Source organism: Hypanus sabinus, chromosome 8, assembly GCF_030144855.1.
Source record: "Hypanus sabinus isolate sHypSab1 chromosome 8, sHypSab1.hap1, whole genome shotgun sequence".
Lineage (NCBI taxonomy): Eukaryota > Metazoa > Chordata > Chondrichthyes > Myliobatiformes > Dasyatidae > Hypanus > Hypanus sabinus.
Genome location: NC_082713.1, coordinates 171,119,409 through 171,138,401, shown reverse-complemented (window position 1 = coordinate 171,138,401; position 18,993 = coordinate 171,119,409). Strand labels below are relative to the sequence as shown.

The 18,993-nt window shown below is 45.3% G+C and overlaps 1 protein-coding gene across 6 annotated transcripts in view; it reads right to left on the bottom strand.

The window, feature by feature from the left end:
- LOC132398724 (anoctamin-4-like) overlaps window positions 1-18,993 on the bottom strand; it is a 183,940-nt gene that overhangs the window by 39,896 nt on the left and 125,051 nt on the right. For all 6 annotated transcript variants that reach the window (XM_059978558.1, XM_059978561.1, XM_059978557.1 and 3 more), the window contains exons 17-19: window positions 12,355-12,466; window positions 8,468-8,525; window positions 239-336 (exon numbers count right to left, since the gene is read on the bottom strand). In XM_059978558.1, coding sequence (XP_059834541.1) covers window positions 239-336; window positions 8,468-8,525; window positions 12,355-12,466 — 268 coding nt within the window. The remainder of the gene's footprint in view (window positions 1-238; window positions 337-8,467; window positions 8,526-12,354; window positions 12,467-18,993) is intronic.

Genomic DNA, 18,993 nt, shown 5'->3' with positions numbered 1-18,993 from the left:
AGTAGGTGGAGAGACGGCAGACACAGGAGGCACTGAGTTGACCAAATACAGCAGAAGCTATGAATCCTCAGTTAAGCTGCTCCGTGGTAGGGAGAGGGGAGTATCTGTGGGTGGTCCCGAAAGGGAAGCTGACCACACAGAGGTGGTCACTGAGGGTAAGCGGGCAAGAAGGAGGGGTGAAGCAGAAAAAGAAGCACACGTGCTGAACCTGTGCCGAGCCCCCAATGCCTTTACTCACGGGTAGCCGAGCTCCATGAAGTTATTCCAGGTCTGTTTTAGTACCATGATGATTCCCATCTGCAGGCAAAGGTCGATCAGACAGCCGCTGGGGTGACACTACAGGGCAGACAAAGAGCAGGAGGTAAAGAGGGGTGGGGTCAACAGTCACGCCTACAGAGTGACTCAGTGGGCAGAGCCAACTTAGAAAGCAGGAACAATAACTGGTGATTCGGCCCCTCTTGAGCCCTACAGACTGGACAAAGACCCCATTTCAGAATAAGAATCAGAATCAACATGGAGTTTAATATCACTGGCATTTGTCATGAAATTTATTGTTTTGTGGCGGCAGTACACTGCATATGTGAGAATGCTGTCCCAGGACTACGGTTCAGCATCCAACACCATAATTCCCTCCAGACTTGACAAGAAGCTCAGAGACGCCAGCCTGCACCCCATTTTGTGTAACGGGATCCTATCGGATCGCTGACAGGTGGTAATGATGGGTTCCCTCACAGCTGCCCCCTCCCAGAGTTGTGTTGAGTCCCCTTCTCTACTCCCTTTACACCCACGACTGTGCTGCCACACATAGCTCCAATCTGCTGAGCAACGACACGACTTTAATCGGCCTTATTTCTAGCAGTGACAAAATAGCCTAAAGACTCCCCGACACAGTGGTGCCAGGATAACAACCTCTCCCTCGACGTTCAAAAATCTGAAGAGCTGATTGTGAATTACAGGAGGAACGGAGACAGATCAACATCGATGGATGAGCAGTTTCAAGTTCCCTGGTGTCCACATCACTGAAGATCTCACCTGGACCATACGCACCGGCTTTGTGGCAAAAAGAGTACAACAGCACCTTTTCCACCTCAGGCGACTGGAGAAGTTCGGCACGGGCTCCCAAATCCTCAAAACCTTCTACAGACAGCCCAGCACATCTGTGGATGTGAACTTCCCTCCAATCAGGACATTTACAGCGGCAGATGTGTAAAGAAGGCCTAGAAGATCATCGGGGACACTAGTCACCCCAAACTGTTTCAGCTGCTTTTGCCTGGCAAACGGTGCTGCAGCATTAAAGCCAGGACCAACAGGCTACGGGACAGCTTCTCTCTACAAGCCATTAGACTTATAAATTCACATGTCTGTACACTGTGATGAGTCATAACACAAAGATTTTTACTCCCTCACGTGGAATGGATGTAATATTTAAATAAGTAAACAAATGAACTATAAATTATAGTAATAAATATATTCTTTATATATCAAAAAATTAAATTAAGTAGTGCAAACAGAGAGTAAAAACATAGTGAGGCGGTGTTCATGGGTTCATCATCCATTCAGAAATCAGATGGTGGAAGGGAAGAAGCTGTTCCTGAAACATTGAGTGTGTGTCTTCAGGCTCCAGTACCTTCTCCTTGATGGTAGCAATGAGAAGAGGGTATATCCTGGGTGGAGGAGGTCCTTAATGCTGGACGCCACCTTTTTGAGGCATCACCTTTTGGTTAGCTGGTGGCGTAGTGACATCAGCGCCGAACTGCAAAACGGAGGTTCCCAGGTTCGAATCCAGTCGGGCCGTTCCCGAGTATGCTTTCCATCCATGCTGGGTTGAGTGTTGCGCTGCAACTCAATCTTGTAAAATAAAGAAAAATACTGCAAAATGCCTTTGTGGGGAGTGGCGCGCCACACAGTCTTTTGTTCCATGCCTTGTAAGGCATGAAAATGCCTGACGCTGGCCTCTCAGACGTCACCATCATCACCTTTTGAAGGTGTCCTGGGTGCTGGGGAGGCTCGTGCCCACGATGGAGCTCATTGAATCTGCAGCTTTTTCTGATCCTGTGCAGAGGCCCCTCCAAACCAGACAGTGTTGCAACCAGTTAGAATGCTCTCCAGGATACATCTGCAGAAATTCACGCGGGTCTTTGGTGACATACCAACTCTCAAACTCCTAATGAACTACAGCCACAAACAAGAAAAAATCTGCAGATGCCAGAAATCCAAGCAACACGCACAAAATGCTGCAGGCCAGAGGGCATGTATGGTAAAAAGTACGGTTGACATTTTGGGCCAAAACCCTTAAGAAGGACTGGAGAGAAAACAATGGACATAGATTTAAAAGGTGGGGGGTGCAAAGGAGGAACACAAGGTGATTGGTGAAACTGGGAAGAGTGAATAAAGAGCTGGGAAGTTGATTGGTGAAAGAAATACAGGGCTGGAGAAGGGGGAATCTAATAGGAGAGGACAGAAGGCTATGGAAGAAAGATAAGGGAGGTGATGGGCAAGCAAGGAGATAAGGTAAGAGAGGAAAAGGGAATGGGGAATGGTAAAGGTGAGGGGCATTACCGGAAGTTTGAGAAATTGATGTCTATGCCATCAGGTTGGTGGCTACCCAAACAGAATATAAGGTGTTGTTCCTCTAACCTGCATGTGGCCTCGTCGTGACAGAAGAGGCAGCCGTGGACTGCCATGTTGGAATGGGAACGGGATGTGGAATTAAAATGGGTGGCCACTGGGAGACGGAGTGTAGGTGCTTGGTGAAGCGGTCTCCCAATCTACGTCGGATCTCAGTGATACATTGGGAGCACCGGGTATGGTATATAACTCCAACGGACTTACAAGCCTCGCCTGTAAGAACTGTTTGGGGTCCTGAATGGTCGTGATGGAGGAGGTGGACAGGCAGGTGTAGCACTTGTTTCTCCATTGAAACACAGCCATTGTCATGCCTTCTTTGTAATTACATCAATATGTTGCAGCCAGGCTAGATCTTCAAAGATGATGACACCCAGCTTGTATTGCAGATTTCAATCACTATCACATGTTCCTCCAGCATTTTGTGTGTGTTGCTCTAGTTTTCAACATCTGCAGAATCTTTTGTGTTTGTGATATTTTGTCAAGCAACCTGCCTTGGGAGTATTGAGACTGAATTACTCTATATCCCACGAACTCTATGTAACTGGAATTGTTTCTGAATTCTCGGTTCTTCGGTTGTCATTTGGACTACTCACTCTCTGTGTTGAGAAAGCAGTGTGACCTGACTCTGTTTGGCATCAATCATACAAAAAAGGACCCAGCAGGATCCTAACATTGTAAAAAAAATATACAACTTACAACCAACATAGCTCACAGCAAAATCTTCACTTTCAAGATTCAAGATTGTTTAATGTTATTTCCAGTACGAGACTGTTAATGGGAATTAAATAAATGTTACTCTGGATCTGATATCAATTGCAAATAAAGATCCTTGATCCTTAAGTCGTGAGTGATTCCTGTAAGCAGGTGGGGAGAAGCCAGATCCAGAGACTCAAGACTTCTCAACCTTGCTCATTACTATCAAACCGCCACACTGCCAGAGTGAGCTGCACATGAAATACCCAGGACCAGAATCAGGTTTAATATCACCGCGTTTGTCATGAAATTTGTGGTTTTGCAGCAGCAAAACATTGCAATACTTCATAATAGAAAAATTGTGAATTGCTGTAAGTATATACAGTATATATTAAATAGTTAAATCAAATAAGTAATGCGAAAACAGAAATAATTTAAGTAGTGAGGTAGCGCTCATGGATTCAAAGTCTGTTCAGAAATCGGATGGTGGAGGGGAAGAAGCTGTTCCCTTCAAGATTGTTTAATGTCATTTCCAGTGCACAAATGTAAGGGAGAACAAAATCATTGTTACTTTGGATTTGATGTAGCACAAAAAAACACAGTAAGATAAAGAATGCAGTAATATTAAGAAAACTATAATAAATATAAATACATAAGATACCTTCTATACATAGATTGATTGTCTGCCCATAAAGTGACGCTAGGCACAGGAGTATCTGGACATAAGGTGACTGACAGGAGATGATAAAGTAGTGGTGGTTGGGGGTGTGGAGGGGTGGGTTAGTGGGTGGACGTGTTGATCAGCCTTATTGCTTGGGGAAAGTAACTGTTTTTGAGTCCGGTGGTCCTGGTGTGGAAGCTGTGTAGCCTCCTCCCTGGTGGGAGTGGGACAGACAGTCCATGAGCAGAAAGCGTGGGACAGAGACAAAAATACTGAACCACAGGCACATGCTGCACATTATCACACATTGGGAGACATGCTGAAAACAAATTAATTCATCTTCAACCTGTAAAACTGGGATTGTGGGAACTAGGGAAACCTCCAAGGCCCTTACCCAATTATAATGAACATAAGAAATAGGAGCAGGAGTCGGCCATCTGGCCCATCGAGCCTGCTCCACCATTCAATAAGATCATGGCTGATCTGTCCATAGACTTGTTTCCACCTACCTGCCTTTTCCCCATAACCCTTAATTCCCCGACTATGCAATAATCTATCTAACCTTGTCTTAATTATATCTACTGAGGTAGCCTCCACTGCTACATTGGCAGAGAATTCCACAGATTCACCACTTTGGGAGAAGCAGTTCCTCCTCATCTCCATCCTAAATCTACCCCACAAATCTTGAGGCTATCTCCCCTAGTTCTAGTCTCACCTACCAGTGGAAACAACTTTCCTGCCTCTATCTTATCTATCTCTCTCATAATTTTATATGTTTCTATAAGATCTCCTCTCATTCTTCTGAATTCCAGTGAGTACAGTCCCAGGCAATTCAATCTCTCCTCATAGTCTAACCCCTCATCTCTGGAATCAACCTGGTGAACCTCCTCTGCACCACCTCCACAACCAGTATATCCTTCCTCAACTAAGGAGACCAGAACTGCACACAGTACTCCAGGTGCAGCCTCACCAGTACCCTGTATAGTTGCAACATAACCTCCCTGCCCTTAAATTCAATCCCTCTAACAATGAAGGCCCACATCCCATTTGCCTTCTCGATAGCTGCTGCACCTACAAACCAACCTTCTGTGATTCATGCACATTCCCAAGTCCCTCTGCACAGCAACATGCTGCAATCTTTTACCATTTAAATAATAATCTGATCTTCCATTTTTCCTTCCAAAGTGGATGACCTCACATTGACCAGCATTGTACTCCATCTGCCAGACCCTTGCCCATTCACTTAACATATCTATATCTCTCTGCAGGCTCTCTGCACCTTCTGCACAATTTGCTTTTCCACTTAATTTAGTATCATCAGCAAATTTAGATACACTGCACTCAGTCCCCACTTCCAGATCGTTAATGTACGTATAATATGAACAGTTGCAGGCATACCACTCACCACTGATTACTAACCAGAGTAGCACCCTTGTATCCCAACTCTCTGCTTTCTATCAGTTAACCAATCCTCTATTCATGCTAATACATCACCCCCAACTCTATGCATCCTTATCTTATGGATAAGTCTTTTATGTGGCACCTTATCAAACACCTTCTAGAAATCCAAGTAAATAACGTCCATCTGTTCCCCTCTATCCACTGTGCTTGTTATATCCTCAAAGAACTCCAGGAAGTTTGTCAAACAGGACCTGCCTTTGCTGAATCCATGCTGCGTCTGCCTGATGGATCCATTTCTTTCCAAATGCCTCACTATTTCTTCTTTAATGATAGCTTCAATCATTTTCCCAATTACAGATGTTAAACTAACTGGCCTATAGTTACCTGCCTTTTGCCTACATCCTGGTTTGAACAGTGATGTGACAGTTCACTGTCTTCCCGTCTGTTGGGACCTGCCCAGAATCCAGCAAATTTTGGTAAATCATCACCAAAGCCTCTGCGATAACTGCTGCCATTTCTTTCAGCACCCTGGGATACATTCCATCAGGAACAGGGGACTTGTCTAACTTCAGGCCCACAAGTTTGCTCAGCACTACCTCTTTAGTGATAGCTATTGTATCAAGGTCCTCAACTCCCATCGCATCCATAACATCTCTCTTTGGCATGATAGACGTGTCCTCCACCATGAAGACAGACATAATTTAGTCATTCAAGGAACCCACATTCACTTTAGCCACCCTTTTCCATTTTATATAATTATAAAAACTTTTAGCACCCTTGTTTATATTTTGTGCTACTTTATTTTCATGATCTAGCTTCCCTCTCTTTATTGCTCGCTTAGTGGTTCTTTGTTGCTTTTTAAAGTATTCCCAATCTTCCCGTTTCCCACTACTCTGGGCAACTTTGTATGCACAACCTTTTAGTTTGATGCCTTCTTTCCTTTTCATAGTTATCCGAGGCTGGCTCTCCCCACCCTCACTGTCCTTGCTTTTAACTGGAATATACTTTTGTTGAGCACCATGAAAAATCTCTGAAAGTCTTCCACTGTTCCTCAACTATCCCAGCTGAATTCCCAACTACACTAGCCAAGTCCTCTCTCATCCCATTGTAGTCTCCATTGTTTTGGCATAATACACTGGCTTTACATCGAACTATTTGTATGAGAAACTCAGTCATACTGTGATCACTCTTTCCAAGAGGATCCCTAACTACAAAATCACTAACCTTACCTGTCTCATTGTACAGGACCAGATCTAAGATGGCACGTTTCCTTGTAGGTTAGTAACATGCTGTTCAAGAAAGCCATCACAGATGCATTTTTTGAAGTCCTTCTCAAGAGTGCCTCGACCAACTTGATTCACCCAATCTATGTGCAAGTTAAAGTCCCCACGGTAACAGCAGATACTTCATTGTTTATTGCCTGTGCCACTGTAATGTTATTATTCAGTGATCGATAGACAACTCCCTCCAGTGATTTTTTTCCCTATACTATTCCTAATCTTTACCCTGATAGATTCAACGTTCTGCTCCTTAGGTCTTATATTGTCTCTCACTTTCGCCCTGATCTCATCTTCAATTAAGAGCACTACCCCACCTTCCTGGCTACCCTTCTGAATTACCTGATTTAATGGCATATCGAGTCAGTGATAGACACCTGTGTGTGAGAGCACAGGCTGCCAACACAGACGGAGCCCAGTGCCTAGAGCCTGCGACAGCATAGTATCACAACTTAACAGTTGCGTAATACTTTACAGTGCCAACTGTACGTTTGGGATATTATTCCCACCACTGCCTGTAAAAACTTTGTATGCTCTTCCCTTGAGTGCTTGGGCTTCCTCCAGGTGCTCCAGTTTCCTCCCACATTCCAAAAAAAGACATGTGTTAGGGTCAGTAAGTTGCATCCATGCTATATTGGCACAGGAAGCACGGCAACACTTCCTCGCTGATTTGATTTGATGTGAATGATGTCTTTCACTGTACATGTGTCAAATAAAGCTAATCTGTAAGGTCCAAATTCCAGCTGCCACCCTGGCATTGAAACTTGAGGGGAAGTGGGAATACATTGAGAGCAATGGGCAAGTGTTGGACAGTTACACCTTACAGAGGGTAGGAAAATCCACTGAGAGGATCACCAGGATTTCCCTTCCCTCTGTTTGTGACGTTTACAGGGACTGTTGTAGAGGAAGGGCCTGGACCATTGCTGGGGATCTTTACCATCAGGAAGGAGGTACTGGAGCATCAGGAATAGGACCTACAGACTGGGTAACAGCTTCTTCCCTCAGGCTGTGAGACTAATGAATACCCTGCCACCACTGAGGTCTCGTCACTACAACAGTGAGCTGTTCACCTGTGCTGTGCACTACGTGCATTTTTGAATTATATTCTATTAACTTACTGATGGTAATATTTGTTTTATGTGCTGTGTGTGATATATTGTATGTTTTGTGGGTGTACCATGATCTGGAAGAATGCTGCTTCATTTGGTTGTACAGTCAGATGACAATAAACTTGAACTTGAATATCTTTCACACAGAGAGTGTTGGGTATATGGAATGACCTGCCAGAGAAAGTGGTAGATGCATGCACAATTACAACATTTAAAAGACTCTTTGACAGGTGCATGGATTGGAAAGGTTTAGAGAGACAGACACGGGTCAGTTTCAAGCAAGTGAGACCAGCTCAGGAAGGTGAACCAGACAAGATGAGCTGAATGGCCTGTTACTGAGCTGTGTGACTCCAATGTCTCCGGAGGAGTGACTGGGGATTTGTGGTCCACGGGTTGGTGGATTGCTGGGCGAGGTGGGCTGAATGGCCTGTTACTGAGCTGTGTGACTCCAATGCCTCCGGAGGAGTGACTGGGGATTTGTGGTCCACAGGTTGGTGGATTGCTAGGTGAGATGGGTTTGGGAGTCACTGGGCAAGGAAGTTAGTAAGAGGTTGCGTCAGAGTGATGGCACCCTGTCAGTGCAGCCAGGAGATAGCTGACCCAGCAGAGGGGTGGAGGGAGGGGTCTGTGCTGGAGACATCACCCTCCCTGGATTGTGCTCCAACTGCAGGAGATTTACCTGCCCAGGTGCGACTCACCTCTTCCAACCTCCACCTGTTCAGCACTCTCAGGTACGCTCCAGGACGTCCCGTCAACCTGAGGGTAGTTTGGAAACAAAGGTTAGAGCAGCATATCACAGATTCAGATTTAGTTATCACATGGAGAGTGAAATGCTTCATTAGCATTTGTAACCAACACAACCTAAGGATCTGCTGGGGGCAGCCCACAAGTGTCACCATATGCGATATAGCAGGCCCATAATGCTTGGCAGAATAACGCAAGCACCAGAAACAAAGCAAGCCCCTTTCCCAGTGTCCCACCCACAGAGTCAGGCCACCAACCCCAGGTCAGGCTTCCCCTGGGCAAGTACAGTACAGAAATGGCATTAACTGTCTACAGGAGCACCATTGAGAGTGCTCTGTCTGGCTGCATCATTGTGCGGTACAGAATCTGCAAGGCATCGGACCCAAGACCCTACAGAGGACAGTAAACACTGCGGAGAGGATCAGCAGGGTCTGCCGCCCACCTCTTTGTGACATTTACTGGGAATGTTGCAGGTGAAGGGCCCAAAGCATTGTTGAGGATCCCCATCACACCTCCCACAAACTCTCTGACCTACTATCGTCATGAAGGAGGTACTAGGGCATCAGGAATAGAATGCCAGAATGGGTAACAGCTTCCTCCCTCAGGCTGTGAAACTAATGAATACCCTGGCACCACTGTGGTCTCGTCACAAGGACAGTGAGCAGTTTAGAGTCATAGAACACGACAGCACAGAAACAGGCCCTTCAGCCCATCTAACTTCACCTGGACCTCAGCCCCCCCCATACCCCTCCCATCCATGTACGTACTTATCTAAATTTCTCTTAAAAGTTGAAATCAAACCCACGTAGATCACATGCTGGCAGCTCATTCCACGCTCTCACCACCCTCTGAGTGAAGTTCCCCTTCATGTTCCCCTTAAACATTTCACCTTTCACCAATGACCTCTACCAACTCACCCAACCTCAGTGAAAAAGCCTGTTTGCATTTAACCTATCTCTACTCCACATAATTTTGTATACTTCTATCAAATGTCCCTTCAATCTTCTCTGTGGTAGGGAATAAATTCCTGACCTTTTCAACCTTTCCCTGTAACTCAGGTCCTCAAGTCCTGACAACGCCTTTGAAAAGTTTTTCTGTGCTCTTTCAATCTCGTTTACATCTTTCCTGCAGGTAGGTAACCAAAACTGGACACAATACTCCAAATTAGCCCTCACCAATGTCTTATAAAACTTCAACATAACATCCCACCTCCTGTACTCAGTACTTGATTTATGAAGGCCAATGTGCCAAAAGCTTTCTTTGTGACCCTGTTATGATCCCAGCCCCCTCCTTTGTGAGAATCGCAAGAGCATCCGTTGAGGGGGGGGTTCAGTAGACCTAGGAAGTGAGAGAGAGAGAGAGAAATGTGCCGAATAGCACGTCCCACCCGGGATGCAAAATAAGGCGACAGTGACTATTGTCTCATGGAGACCACGTGAAAAGCCCTCGGGCAAGGTGGGCTGGTTGAGAGAGAGATTGCATCATCCCAACCTGATTGACACCTGCGACCCCGTGAGGAAGTATAAAGGAGAGTCTCAGGGGGACAGCCCCTCAGACGCACCAAGAAGACACGAGAGAGTGTTCCCGCAGCAGCGGGAAGCCATTCTGAAGGAAGCCACGTGCATTAGATTCCGGGATTGGAATTTGTGGCTGGAATCACGGAAAACTGCTTTTAACTAACATCGGGGAGAGGGAACCAACTCTCCCCCGATTCCACAGAAGCTTCATAAAGACCCAGCAAGTTTTTCCTCTTCTCCCCAATCTCTCTCTCTCGGTCGCCCCACGTGAAACCCAGCGATTCTCAAAGGGCTGAGGCCTGCAGACTTCTGAGTGACTTTTATATTTCCAACGGACAATATATTATCCCCTAGACAACAGTAGAGCTCACTTCTTAATGATGATTATTACTATACCCGCGCTTTAGATTGAGTATTGACGATGTGCATTATCTGAATGTTTGTATTAACCTTACTTTTGTGCCCCTTTATAAATAAAAACGTTTGAAAATAGTGACATCAGACTTCAACAGACCTCTCTATCTTTGCTGGTAAGTTATCCAGTTACAGGATACGTAACAACCCCACGAAGTATTGTGTGCAATTCTAGTCACCTTGTACCTACAGGAAAAATGTAACTAAGATTGAAAAAGTACAGAGGAGGTTTATAGGGATGTTCCTGAGTTATAAGGAAGGATTGACTAGGTTTGAATTTTATTCCTCAATATCAACCAATTATTGTTTGTCTATCCTGAAAATTATTTTTGCAAAGAATTCCATGATTTGTCAGGCAAGACTTTCCCTTGAGGAAACCGTGCTGACTATGGCCTATTTCCAACATCCTCCTTCTCCTTAACTAGAGCCTCAATATCTCTTGAAAATGAACCTGCCATAAACCTGTTGTCCTTGCCTTTTATTTTGATAGGAACATACAAATTCTGTACTCTCAAAATTTTACTTTTTAAGGCCTCCTACTTACTAAGTATACTTTTTCCACAAAACAGCCTGTCCCAATCCACATTTGTCAGATCCTTTCTGATACCATCAAAATTGGCCTTTCTCTAATTTAGAATCTCAAACCAAGGCCCAGACCTATCCTTTTCCATAAATATCTTGAAACCAATGATATTATGATCACTAGATGCAGTGTTCCCCTACACAAATTTCTGTCACCTGCCCTAATAGATCTATGATGCACCATCAATAACTCTCGGAGACAGGAGGCAAAAGATAGGCTTTTATTAGCTGCAAACGTGACCACAACATCTTGGAGACTGAGGGAGGAGCAGTGCCTCCGATCGCCTTTATACAGGGGTCTGTGGGAGGAGCCACAGGAGCAGTCAGCAGAGGGGCATGTCCAGACATGTATACACATAGTTTGCCACAATCTAGTATCGCACTCTCTCTAGTTGGGACTTCTATGTACTGATGAACAAATCTTTCTTGAGAACTCTATCCCATCTGTCCCTCTTACAGTATGGGAGCCCAAGTCAATATGTGGAAAGTTAAAATCTCCTACTAACACAACTTCTGTTTCTTGCAACAGTCTGCGATCTCTCTACAAATTTGCTGCTCCAAATCCTTGTTTACTGTTTACCTGTGCAATGTACTTCACATGCATTTTATTAACTTATTTGTGGTAAAGGCTCACTTCTTCCTTACATACAAGAGATTCTGCAGATGCTGGAAATCTTGAGCAACACCCACAAAAGGCAGCACGGTAGTGTGGTAGTTAGCATCTGCTATCACAGGGCCAGTGACCTGGGTTCAATTCCGGCCATTGCCTGTAAAAAGTCTGTACGTTCTGTTCGTGAGAGCATGGGTCTCCTCCGGGAACTCCGGTTTCCTCCCACAGTCCGAAGATATTGGTCAAATGGGTGTAAATGGGCATCGTGAGTTTGTGGGACAGAAAAAACCCATTATTCTGCTGTATCTTTAAATAAAACACTGGAGGATCTCAACAAGTCAGACAGCATCTCTGGAAGGGAATAAATAGTCAAGGTTTTGGGCAGAGATCCTTCATCTGGACCCTGCTGCATTAGCCCTGATGAAGGGTCTCAGCTTGAAATATTGACTATTCCTCTCCATAGATGCTGCCTGACCTGTTGTGTTTCTCCAGCATTTTGTGTGTAACTTCCTTTTTCAGCTTTCGCATTGCCTTTTCCCAATTCCTCTCTCCACTGCATTTTAAGAGAACCTTATAAATGTCAACAGCTCTTTCCCTCCTACTAGATACTCCTCAAATGGCCCTTGCCCAATACCCCTCCGAGTTCCTCTGGCAGATCGTCTGTGGCTGAACTCAAATCATGTCATACGGTTCTCCAGGCAAAGTGACGATGGCTTACCTCCCCAGGAAGAACGCAATGTAAAACGTGGAGCTGTTCAAATTCACAAACTGGAACAGAAACATCTTCAACACGAAGCTGTTCTCCCACTCTGACTCTGTCCGAGGCTGTTCTGTAAGACAGCAAGAGAAAGTGAGGCAACACTTCAGCATTCCTTCCTGGACTGGATCACACCCCCGACCAACTCTCCCTGACCTGAACCATGTTTGATCATTTTACAACTGTGGTTTTCAAATATCCTTCATGGTATATTTAAGGAGCAGAAGTTTAGGGGTAACATGAGGGGGAATTTCTTTACTCAGAGAGTGGTAGCTGTGTGGAATAAGCTTCCAGTAGAAGTGGTAGAGGCAGGTTCGGTATTGTCATTTAAAAATAAAACTGGATAGGTATATGGACAGGGAAGGAATGGAGGGTTATGGGCTGAGTGTGGGTCAGTAGGACTAGGTGAGATTAAGCTTTCAGCACGGACTAGAAGGGCCGAGACGGCCTGTTTCCGTGCTGTAATTGTTATATGGTTATACGGTAATGAAGCAGTTAGCAGATCGCCGATCAGGGTTCGATTCCCGCTGCTGTCTATATGGAGTTTGCACATTCTCCCTGTAACTGTGTGGGCTTCCACTGGGTGCTTTGGGGTCCACTTTCCTCCCATATTCTAAGGAGTTACTGGCATGCTATGTTGGCATCATAAGTGGGGTGACACTTGTGGGCTGCCCAGCACAAATTTGATTTAATGCAGAATGATGCATTTCACTGCACACTTTGATGTAAGTGTGTCAAACAAAGCTCATCTCCATCATTCTCTTTACCCATGTGCTAACTCGCTAATCACAAATTTGGGTGTGAGTGTATTCAGACCACTCTGCTTAATATCCACAATAACATGATATTTATTAATACTTTATCATTTCATGTCAGAGCCAACTTATGTACAGCCAGCATTACTTAATGGATCCATGTACAGTATATAAGCAATCTTATGTATTTATATTTATTATGCTTTTTTAAACTTTTAAACTTCTATTGTGTGCTTCATCTTATTGCAGTTTTTGTGCTGCATCAGATCCAGAGTTTAACAATAATTTTGATCAGGAAATGACATCAAAGAATCCTGAATATTTCATGCGTAGATCACAGTGCCAGTACAGTAACGAGACATGCTGTGTATTGTCCAGTCACCCCTGTTTACATGGATTTCTCAACACAAGCATCCTCCTTATTCACCATACAAACATGTGTTTGGAATTTGCTGTGGTGTGTTAGTATGTATGACATGCAACAACAAAAACACCATTCAGCAATTATAAACTATAAATAAAAATAGAAATATGGGTATGCAATAAAATGTGCATAAATACATAAATAGCAGCATGTATTTACAATATAAATAGCGTTATCAAAATGATTTGAAGTGTTTACAGTGCAGTGATGGGGTAATAGATAGAGAGGGTTGGGGGAACTAACTAGATGGTTGATCAGATTAACTGCCAAGGGGAATAAATTTTTAAGATGACAAAGTTTTTTTTTAATAGCTCTCTAGTGCTTCCCAGGAGGCAGATTTTGGAAAAGTTCACGGGGTGGGTAGTGCCACAATGATTTTCCTGCCTGTTCCTTTGTCCTGGTCACATACAAGTCCCGCAGTCTTCTCCCATTTTGTCTCCCAGCCTCCTGCAGCCTGTCTCTCCTACACTCCCTGAGAGATTGCTCGGCAGTGAAACGCTATGGCCCTGGAACAGGGTAATGGCACATCAGGAAAACCAGCCTCTCTGCTATGAATTCTACACTGCCTCAGGAAAACAGCCAGCATAATCGAAGAGCCCTCCCTCCTCCGGCATGGTCTCTTCACCCCTTTCCCATCAGGCAGGAGGTACAGAAGCCCAAAGACTACCAGGACAGCTTCTACCCTGCTGTTTGAAGTCTATTAACTGTTCCCTTGTACAATAAAGTTTATTAGGGTTGTCATACCTTGGGGGTGGGGGGGAGTGAGTGGAGATGAGCTCTCGCTACCTCGTAAATGCTCCAATAGTTGGCAGTCTGGATATATGTCTCTACCAAAGGAGGTGCAAGGTGCCCCCTCCCTCCAGATCACCCTTGGGCAAGGGGTAGCACCAGCTTAGCCCATTGATCAGGGTCACGTAAAGCCATTGGAGCAGGTGGTGGATGGTTGTGTGAGCAGCTGGTTATGTGACCACTGATGCCAGGCAGACAATCTCTATGGAGTATTGATAATGGCTGGGGTCACCCATCTTGTAAAGACACTGCCCTGAAGAAGGCAATGGGAAACCACTTCTGTAGAAAAATTTGTGAAGGCCAACCATGGTCACCATGCACTGAAAGGGACAGAAACATAGAAAATAGGTGCAGGAGTAGGCCATTCGGCCCTTCGAGCCTGCACCACCTTTCAGTATGATCATGGCTGATCATCCAACTCAGAACCCTGTACCTGCTTTCTCTCCATACCCCCGATCCCTTTAGCCACAAGGGCCATATCTAACTTCCTCTTAAATATAGCCAATGAACCGGCTTCAAATGTTTCCTGTGGCAGAGAATTCCACAGATTCACCACTCTCTGTGTGAAGAAGATTCTCCTCATTTCGGTCCTAAAAGGCTTCCCCTTTATCCTTAAACTGTGACCCCTCGTTCTGGACTTCCCCAACATTGGGAACAATCTTCCTGCATCTAGCCTGTGCAATTGCTTTAGAATTTTATACGTTTCAATAAGATCCCCCCTCAATCTTTTAAATTCCAGTGAGTATAAGCCTAGTTGATCCAGTCTTTCTTCATATGAAAGTCCTGCCATCCCAGGAATCAATCTGGTGAACCTTCTTTGTACTCCCTCTATGGCAAGAATGTCTTTCCTCAGATTAGGGGACCAAAACTGCACACAGTACTCTAGGTGTGGTCTCACCAAGGCCTTGTACAACTGCAGTAGAACCTCCCTGCTCCTGTACTCAAATCCTTTTGCTATGAATGCCAACATACCATTTGCCTTTTTCACCGCCTGCTGTACCTGCATGCCCACCTTCAATGACTGGTGTACAATGACACCCAGGTCTCATTGCACCTCCCCTTTTCCTAATCGGCCACCATTCAGAAAATAATCTGTTTTCCTGTTCTTGCAACCAAAGTGGATAACCTCACATTTATCCACATTAAATTGCATCTGCCATGAATTTGCCCACTCACCTAACCTATCCAAGTCACCCTGCATCCTCTTAGTGGGTCTAAGGTCTTTGATCATGCTGGCTGTTTAACTGTACACTGAGGCAGCGTACAGTAGAATCCATGGATGGAAGGTTGGCTTTTGTGATGTGCTGTGCTGTGTCATTTCCTAAGGTTGTCATAGTGGGGATAAGCTCCCACTACCTATAAAGTGCTCCAGATGGTGTGCAACTCTAACAACCTTTGACACCCAAGTTCAACTCTTGGCCTTCACGTGTGGCCTAGCTACTAGGCCCAGTGGAACTGTTTCTACTGACAAGAGCACGGGCAAAGACAGACCTCTGGTGCCTCAAAACCAGTTGCTTTGGGCAGGTGGGGATTGTCAGCCTTGGACAGCAGCCTGCCCAGGAGAGGGAAAACTCTGATTTTAAACCTCTGCTGCCTTGCAGCCACACCCACCCATGGGAAAGACTTCGGGAGTAAACCCCAAGGAAGAAATCCAGAGCCAGGGTCCCTGAGGTAGTTTGATGTTGTTTACAACTTCACTCTGGCAACCTCTGCGATGACACTGGTGCCCAGCTGTATCGGCACTTGCCCTTCCCTTGGATACATCAGTAACGTGGAGAGGGGAACCTGCTGCCTGGGCAACAGCCGGTTCTTCAAATCTTCCCTGGAGAGGACGCAGACCACCAGAGGCGCAAACCCCATGGGTTCCCTGGGATTGACGGCTGCTTACTATGTGCTGTCTCCATGTTCCAGGTCTGCTGGGTTTGACTGCCAAGTAACTTCTCAGGGAATATAGGAGAAAGAGGCTCCAGAAAGCTGGGAGACAAAATGGGAGAAAACTGCAGGACTTGTATGTGTCCAGGACAAATGAGCAGGCAGGAAAATCATGGGCACTACCCACCCTGCATCTCTCTTTTCCAAAATCTCCCTTCTGGGAAGGCTATAAAACCCTATTAAAACAAAATCCTTACACCTTCTTAAAAAATTATTCCCTCAAGCAGTTAATCTGATCAACCATTCCAGTTAACTCCCCCCCCACATTATATGGCACAGCACATAATGATGATGATGCATGGTGTGCATCACAAATAGCCTCTGACAACGCCAAGTCCAGCTCCTGGCCTTCACATGTGGCATAGCTGCTACGTCTGTCAGATCCATCCCTACAGACAGAAGGGACAAAGGCCGGTTACTGGCTCCTTGAAACTGGTCGCTTTGGTCAGATGGGGTTTATTAGCCATGGTTGGCAGCCCATCTGGGAGAAGGAAAAGTCTGATCTCAAACCTCTGCTGCCTTGCGGCTATACCCACTCATGAGGAGGCTTTGGGAGTAAAGCCCAAGAAAAAATTTACTCACATCTACTGTGAAGTACTTTGAGAGGTTGGTCATGGCTAGAATCTAAACAAGGACCTGATCGTGCTGCAGTTTGCCTATCGCCATAGTAGGTCTACAGCAAATGCAGTCTCACTGGCTCTCCACTCAGTCTTGGATCGCCAAGACAATAGCAATACCTACATCAGGCTGTTATTTATTAATTACGACTCATTCAACACAATCCTATCCTCAGTTCTAATCAACAATTTCCAAAACCTGGGACTCTGTACTCCCCCCCCGCAACTGGATCTTTGACTTCCGCTCTGGGGGACCACAGTCTGTGCGGGTCAGAAATAATCTCTCCTCCTCGCTGGCAACACTGGGGCTCCTCAAGGATGTGTGCTTAGCCCACTGCTCTACTCTCTCTACACCCATGACTGTGTGGCTAGGCACAGCTCAAATGCCATCTATAAATTTGCTGATAACACAACTACTGTCAGCAGATTTCAGACAGTGATGACATGTACTGCTGGATGAGTGATGTCGCAACAACAACCACAGCACTCAATGCTAACAAGGCTGGAAACTGATTGAGAACTTCAGGAAGGGGAAAACAAGGGTCACACACCAGTCCTCATTGAGCTACCAGAAGTGGAAAGATGAGCAGTTTCAAGTTCCTGAGTGTCTCTGCAGATCTATCCTAGTCCCACCATAATGATGCAATTACAAATACAAAGCTATATTTCATTAGGAGTTTGAGGAGGTTTGGTATGTCACCAAAGACACTTGCAAATTTCTATGGATGCCCCATGGAGAGCATTCTAACTATTTACATCACAGTCTGGTCCAGAGGAGCCACTGAAAAGGAACTGATAAAACTGAAGGTTGTTATAAACTCAACCAGCTCCATCATGGGCACTCGCCTCCCCAGCATCGAGGACACCTCATTAAGGCCCCCTTCACCCAGGACATGCCCTCTTCTCATTGCTACCATCAAGGAGGTGGTACAGGAGCCTGAAGCCACACACTCAATATTTGGGAACAGCTTCTTCACCTCTGTCATGAGATTTCAGAGTGGACAATTTACCCATAAACACCACCTCACTATTTTTCCTCTCTTTTTGCACTACTTATTTAATTAAGTTTTCCTTTTTTTATACACTTAATGTAATTTATAGTTATATATTGCAATATCAAGTCAAGTCACTTCTTATTGTCATTTCAATCATAACTGCTGGTACAGTACACAGTAAAAATGAGACAACGTTTTTCAGGACCATGGTGTTACATGAACAAGACAAGAACTACACCGAACTACGTAAACCAACACAAGAACTACACCAGACTACAGACCTACCCAGGACTGCGTAAAGTACACAGACCAGTGCAGGCATTACAGTAAATAATAAACAAGACAATAGGCACAGCAGAGGGCAGTAGGTTGGTAGTCCGATGGCTTGGAGGAAAATCTGTTACATAAATAATCAGCTGAATGGCGGCGTCCGGAATTCCGTCTGTGTCTGTGTTCCCGCCGAGTATTTCGTTGCCACAGATGTAGTCCAATTTAATGTCTATCGGAGAGCAGAATGGACGGGAGAGCCGGCTGGCTAAAGCTTGCTTTTTTCCTGGCACGGACTCCTGCCCGCTCGCCTCACTTTCGCTTCCTCGCACACCGCTTACAACATCCCCAACTCCGGCCATCAGCATCAGGCGACTTCGAGGACTGCAGCCCGACCCCCTCAGCAAGCCGAGGTCGCACAATCTAACCAGCAGATTTTTATTTTGGGCGATCTCTGTGTTGTAGCAGTATCTGGTGATGGTAGATAGTCACTCTGTTATCCATTGCCCTAAACCCTAATTGTGCCTTAAAATTAAATTTAAAAAACTAAATTAAAGTAGCAGCAGATCGGAAAGGCCGCTGCTGCCGTGCGCCACGCCACCTACACGGTTGCAATCTACTGCTGCTGCAAAGCAATAACTTTTATGCCAGTGAAATTAAACCAGATTCTGATCATGAAAATCTGGAGCTGGAATCTCAAAGGCAGCCCTACATTGAGTTCAACGCTGACTGGAAACTCCTCTGATGCCGCTGGTGCCAAGCTATCAGATTCTGTTGTTCTTTTGGATTCATCAGTTGTGTGGAGAAGGGAAGCCTGCTGC